Source organism: Tachyglossus aculeatus, chromosome X4 (genome assembly GCF_015852505.1).
Source record: "Tachyglossus aculeatus isolate mTacAcu1 chromosome X4, mTacAcu1.pri, whole genome shotgun sequence".
Classification (NCBI taxonomy): Eukaryota; Metazoa; Chordata; class Mammalia; order Monotremata; family Tachyglossidae; genus Tachyglossus; species Tachyglossus aculeatus.
The window spans coordinates 57,450,472-57,456,938 of record NC_052098.1 but is presented as its reverse complement, the minus strand read 5'-3'; the positions used below and the strand labels follow the sequence as shown (position 1 = coordinate 57,456,938).

At 42.4% G+C, this 6,467-nt stretch overlaps 1 protein-coding gene across 3 annotated transcripts in view; it reads right to left on the bottom strand.

Moving 5' to 3' along the window:
* Positions 1-548: 548 nt before the first annotated feature.
* The window catches only part of GNE (glucosamine (UDP-N-acetyl)-2-epimerase/N-acetylmannosamine kinase), a 48,995-nt gene continuing 43,076 nt past the window's right edge, over positions 549-6,467 (bottom strand). For all 3 annotated transcript variants that reach the window (XM_038769861.1, XM_038769862.1, XM_038769864.1), the window contains exons 11-12: positions 5,623-5,739; positions 549-5,074 (exon numbers count right to left, since the gene is read on the bottom strand). In XM_038769861.1, the coding sequence (XP_038625789.1) occupies positions 4,839-5,074; positions 5,623-5,739 (353 nt within the window). In that variant the 3' untranslated portion in view covers positions 549-4,838. The remainder of the gene's footprint in view (positions 5,075-5,622; positions 5,740-6,467) is intronic.

The following is a 6,467-nucleotide window of genomic DNA, read 5'->3' as shown; positions in this document are numbered from 1 at the left end:
TGAAGTGCAATGAGTAGGCAGACGGAAGCAAGGCCCAGTTACGGCTGAAGGTAGCCACAGCCAGGGGCCAATGCTGTGCTGAAGTACCATGACCTAAATGGGTTGCCCAGGTAGCTGTTGCCATGCTCAGAAACCAGACTTCAAGATGCCTCCTGGGCTCGCTACCAGCCTCACCCCTGATTATTAAAGTAGGTCTGATAGATGCCACTGCAAAGGAAGTGCCTAGGAACAAATGCTGGCTTTAGAGATCTTGGCCAAAGTCCAGTAGTAGATTTGATGATTACTTACACATGTAGACACAGGTGAGAACTTCTGTTCCAATGAGTGGGCTCTGGCCTCTGCTTTTCCCAAAAAAGCCTGGTGTTAGAAGGTGGAGTCAGTCACACATCCAAATAAGTTTCTTCAAATGTGGCCCCTATGAAGTTACAAACAGTGTGAAAGGAACCCAGCCAGGGATCTGCAACTGGCATGGGGAGAAGAGTGAAGTGCATGTACTGATACCACTTTGTCCCTGATGGGGACTGCAATATAAAATTGACTGAGTTCAGTTAAAGTATTCAAAAAGTATGTTTAATGGTTTTAAATTATCGGAGAATTTATAACAAGAATCGACCATACAATCCATGGGTAAAGAAATAAGACCTAATTCACAACATTACAAAGGATACTGGTCAAGATGGATTTTATTGTAAAGGAAACAACATCCAGGGATGCTGTGGTGTGTAGGCTTGGAAAAGTCTAAGTGTAGGGTATAGTAATTAGGTAAAAGATGCACAGAGTGTTCTCATCATTAGTAAAGCAACTAAGTTTAATCAATATTGAGCTGCATAACTAACTCTAAATCTGTGTAATACCATGTGAAGCCCAATGAGTGACTATAATCTGTACTCTCTACAATCTGTCCATCTATTGGACATCCTGACATGCTTTTACTTGACTTGGCTCTTGAATGCTTAAGCTTAAGAGCACAGTCCAGCACATTACTACAATATGGGATGGCTTTATAGATCATCTTTTAGCTTTAATCAATGGTATATGAGGACTGAAGTGCATTGAAGAGTACGATACAATACAATTGGTAGACATCTGTGCACTCTAGGAGTTTACAATCTTGCACCTTACTCCTGGAGTGAGAGATTTTTGACTGGACTTGCCCTCAATTGTTTGATTATTCAGCTGCATTTTCATCATCAAATGGTACTTGAGTACTGTGTGCAGGGCACTAAACTACAGTTTGACAACTCTAGTATAAAGTGGCTATTACATCATTCATCTCACTATTAAATAACATACCAAGTTGGTTTCAAAGTACAACTCCGATATTTTGCCAGCCTGACTGCTGGAAATGGCTCTCAGACTTCTAATGATTTTCTAGCAAGGCAGAGTAGTACTAGAAGTACTAGATTAAAACAACATTCTGAAGTAGAAGGCAAGACAGCAGATGTAATGTCTGGCTATCCTACTCTGGCACCAGAAGTGCTGTATACCATAAGCCACGGCCATAAGTGTAGAGCATGGAGTTGCTCTAGTCTACATTCTGTAGAGTCAGCAGGAGATTTACAAATGAAAAGGCCCTGAAAATATTGGAAAGAAAGCATTCTTAAGTGAAGCCATTTAAGAAGGAAGACAAAAGTCAATTCTAGCCTTATAAATTCATGAAGACTTCAGAATTCTTAGGCGTAATATTGCATCTTTAGTAAACACTTGGCATACTAGCTATAACTCAATCACTTGAGCACTTAGGGTGCACAGCACTGTACTAAGTGCTTGGGAGAGTACACTAACTGGGGGTAGACATTGTCCCCGTCCACTTAATTGGCATATGCAGGCATTGAGGCTTTTCATAAGTGAAATACCATATTAGATGAGTACCTCCACCCCAGTTTTTGAAAAGATTATTTTTCATACATAATTGTGAGCAGTCTTTAGTGCAAAGGGATAGGAAGACAAGAAGGCTCAGAACATAATGGCAGCACAGCCAGCTCACAGTGGGGAAGGGGAGTTTGAGTAGTGCCTGCAAACTCCAGATAGGAAGAGAAGTGTATGTGCATGAGGATGTAATGCAGCACTTGGAAGAGTGCAATAACTGCTCTCCATATTGCTATACTTAACTCTTCTAAGACCACCGCATCCCCCCCACCCCCAGCTCTGTTGGTGTTGCACAGTTTTTTGGGGGGAAAAAAGTAGGGCAGTTTTGTAAGTAAATATGGTAACGGTGGTTGTTCTCACTTTCGCCGCCTTGCCTAAAAGCACCTGTTTGATGGTCTTCCATCCCGGGATAATGCTGTAGGATGTGATGACCAAAACATTTCAGTAAAAGGGTTGCCCTCTGGACAACATACACACCTTCTGGACTTCATTAAATTAAGCAGCCAGGAATTTCAAATGTGACACACTTTTCCTTTCTTAGGATATAAGCTGATAGTGGAGTTGACTAATACTGATTTGATGATTAGGTTATAATTGTGGCTGTCTCAGTTTTGCCAAAAATAACCTACAATAGAACACAGCAACTACAGCATCTGTCTAAAGCTGAAAGTTGGCTTGATAAGGAGGACTGAATAAGACAAGACTGATAAGACACACAGTGCGAGTGCTGGTTTAAAACAGAATCCAAGCAGTCCTCAACTTCAGACATTATGAGTTACAAAGAGCCTCTACTTCATATAGAATGTTTCTAAATAAATACCCTATTTAAGCTTTACAACACACAGCAGTTTTGACTTCACTAGTCTCCATTATGGCACTAGCTCCGGGGCTGCCCCGGAGCCATAAGGAAGAGAGAAAATTTTATAAGCTGAAATTGGGGAGAGCATCACCAGGGAAGGCCAACATGCCCATTTTACTTTCAGTAAAGTATAAGTCAGCTATCCTAGCATGAAACCTAATTCAGTATAAACGTATTACTCTAACCGTATTACTCGGCTCTGGTTGACTATGTAATAGGGTAATTTGGATTTAAAAACAAAATACTCGGTATCTGACCTTGGTTCAGCAACCAATCCTCCAATGGTAAGATTGTTCTTGTGAGAAAAGTGGTTCCAACTTCAGGCTAAGTTTTTTTCAAGAACCAACTGTGTTGTAAGTCTGAGGACTGCTTGTACCCGTTAAACTGGTCTAGCTTTTCCAACGAACAGTTTACCCGCCACCATGCCCTAAGACCAACACTCTATGAACACAAGGTACTCCTTATATTAACTACTACTAATAATGATGGTATTTAAGCATTTGCTACGTGCCAAGCACTGTTCTACTAACGTTTCATCAGAAGTTGGCCAAGAGTGAGAAAAGTGGGAGAAATGGCAAGCCATAAAATTATTGCACTCAGGAAACTTAGGGAATGGGGGTTACCTTTTGGCCAGTGGCAAGATCCTAAAAGGGCAGGCAACTCATTTCCAGAAACTACTGGTCCCAACAGCTAGCCGTGAGCTTCTGGGAAGAAGCTGAGGGCAAGGTCATGTGACTGCCTCACTATGACTCTCTGCCAGATTTGTCAAACAAGTAGGTGAATAGACCTGAGATCCAACAGGCTAGTATTTTCAGGAAGCTTGAACCATTGATTTAGAGAGAATTTACCATGTACATACAAGTGCGTGTGCACGCACGCACGTGCACACACACACCCCCCTCTTTGCAGATGACCTACAGTTTCTTGCAATACAAGTAAAGATTTCTTTATAGTCCAAGTGCTACAGAAGTCATGCTTCAAGACACTAATTCTTGTGTCAGTCGTATAATACCATCTAGCTCCTTAGGCAGTCATCTCTAATTTGTGTTTCATCCACACTGGATATGCCATCAGCATAACACTTTTTCATCAAATCTAGCTGCAGTGCAGGACTTCTTGATGGAAAAAAATGCTGAATGGTGCAACAGATAATGCACAAGGATCCAAATCTATACAAGATGATAAGTGCTAGGGTAGTGTTGAAAAGGGTAGATACTGCCACTGAACCAGATTTGGTTCTCTTGCCCTATCTTACTTGAGGTAAGTTAGGTTTCACTTTGCATTGCTGACTCCACATTCAACTGCAATTTGGCATTACCTTACACAGACAGTCCTTTGCCAGCAGGAGGAAAAGAGGGGAAAGGGCTGGGACAATCCCAGATGTAACTCCCCACACTCCACATGAGCTCCCCTTTTCTGCTTGACAATTTCCACATCAAAATTGCTCTTCAGCCTGAAGGACCAAGCCTGCTTCCCTTCAAGGTGTCCTCAAACAATGCTCCTCCTCCAGCCAACCACATGCCCCAGAAGTGTAAACTGACATTTGCCAGTTTGTCCTCTGAACAGTAACTTGGAAAAACTTCTTTCAAAAATAAAATACGATAAATAAGAACAAGAGAATTTCACAACATTACTCCAGGAATTTGACAGTTCAAGGATGAAGTCTTATCTTGCACACAGCCCAGGTGATGTGCAGAACTTAATGCTGGGGGTAGGGGACACATAGGGGACACACACTCACACATGGAGGTGTACCCATCTCAAAGGTGGGCATGTATCTACCTAGCAATGAGCTTCTTCGGGAGGTCCTGGATAACCCAATCCATCACCTAAATGTCTCAGGCATAGAGAAATGTGGTCACTAAGAACTTTGAAGGTGCTTAACTACTACTTAAAAAAAAAAAGCCATATCGATGAATACTTATTCCAGCAACAGCTGCAAATCTGAGGCCTCTAAAAAGGGGACAAAAAGGTACCTCTGGCTAACCAAGCTAGCTAAATTAAGGAGATGTATCATTTGTTTTGGTAAAACAGAAGACAGATTATCAAAGTTGAATCAAAAACCCTCGTGTTAAAACCAACCTATTTAGTAATTACACAAACGAAATCTCTAGTATATTCTGCGTGTGGTATAATCTAAAACCATGCTAGCAGCTCCAAGTAAGGCAGGGTCCACCAAGTCCGAGACCACCACATCCACTGTCTGAACAGAGAACAAGGCCTGTTGGCGGATCACATCTTTGACAGTGTTAACATAATGGCTTGCTAAGACTCCAGAAAGGATGACGAGGGAGGGGTTCATGGTGTGCAGGATATTCACAATACCAAGGCCCAGAGCTGTCCCTGCTGTAGAAAAACAACAACAACAAAATAAGGATTGGGAAGAGGCAACATTTCCAAATTATTTGAACCTGGGAAGCTCTTGCTCGATAAACTAAAAAGGATGGAGTCTCTCAGGGGGAACAACAGAGAAGCCCCGACCCGGAGACTTCAAGAACCTCTGTGGAGGAATCCATTCTAGAGCTGGTGGTTTGCACGGGGCCGCTTGGATTCTCCTGTCCCTGCCGGTCATATCCCCACTGGGGCGTGGGCGGCCAGGGGTGCAGCACGCTGCCAAGTGCACGTGCAGGCTTCACCCGAGGTAGCCAGTTACAGGCAGAGCCAGAACTAGAATCCAGGTCTCCTGCTTCCCAGAGCGGTGCTCTTTCCGTTGGGCCAACAGCAAGGCTCGATGAATAAAATACATTTATTCATCCAAGATGGCAACGTTTTTCTACATGGAAAGCTACTTTCAAAACACAGCACTACGCTTCTGTGAGGCGCGGTACTTTCTGGAAGACCTGCCACATGCAGAATCATTTCTAAGAACTGTGAACCAGATGAGGTATTCTCACCTGTTCTGAGGATACTTTCGGCTTTTGCGTTGCCCAGTTTAGCTGCCTGGATGAGATGAAGGGCACTGACAGTTTCTTCCTTTTTCACTGACATTCCTTCCACTAATAGCAGGTCTTCTATTTCGGGAAAGGAGGGAATAGAAAAGAAATTCACTCCAGAAGATGATGTTAAAATCATCATTGATGTTATGCAATTTAGTACAGCAACAATTACCCAAACACATAGATCACTTTAAACTACAAATTTTTAATGCCTTACCTCATCTCTGCAATGTTCTTTCTGTTCAGAATGAATTATTTACTATTTCAAAATGTATTCATTTAAATAACTAATCCCTCAAACAACTCCATTTCTTTACATTTTTCTTTAAGACAAACTTTCATTAGTCCTTCTGACTCAAGGTCTGCTTTCAAGGAAGTTGTGCAGTTGCTAGTGGTGGGCATAGGAAAAGCGCAGAAAGTACCCCTGGATGCCAAGGCAGTGTGATAATCCAGCTTCTTTTCCTCCTTCCCCCCTGCCCCATCCCTTCCCCCAAAAAACCTTGGATTCATACTAAAAAATTATTTCCTTCTCCAAGCCCTAGAAATGGCTGGGCTCAGGGTACCCTGGTGGGGTTCAGGATGGCCCAGAGTAGTAATAATAATGATAACAATAATAATGACTATAATAATAATGAATGATGGGTTTTGTTAAATGCTTATGAGCCAAGCACTGTACCTCTATGCATTGGAGTAAATACATGCTAATCGGACCGGACACAGTCCCTGTCCCACATGGAGCTTACAATCTAAGTAGGAGGGCGAATAGGTATTTAATCCCCAGTTTTCAGATGAGGAAACCAAAG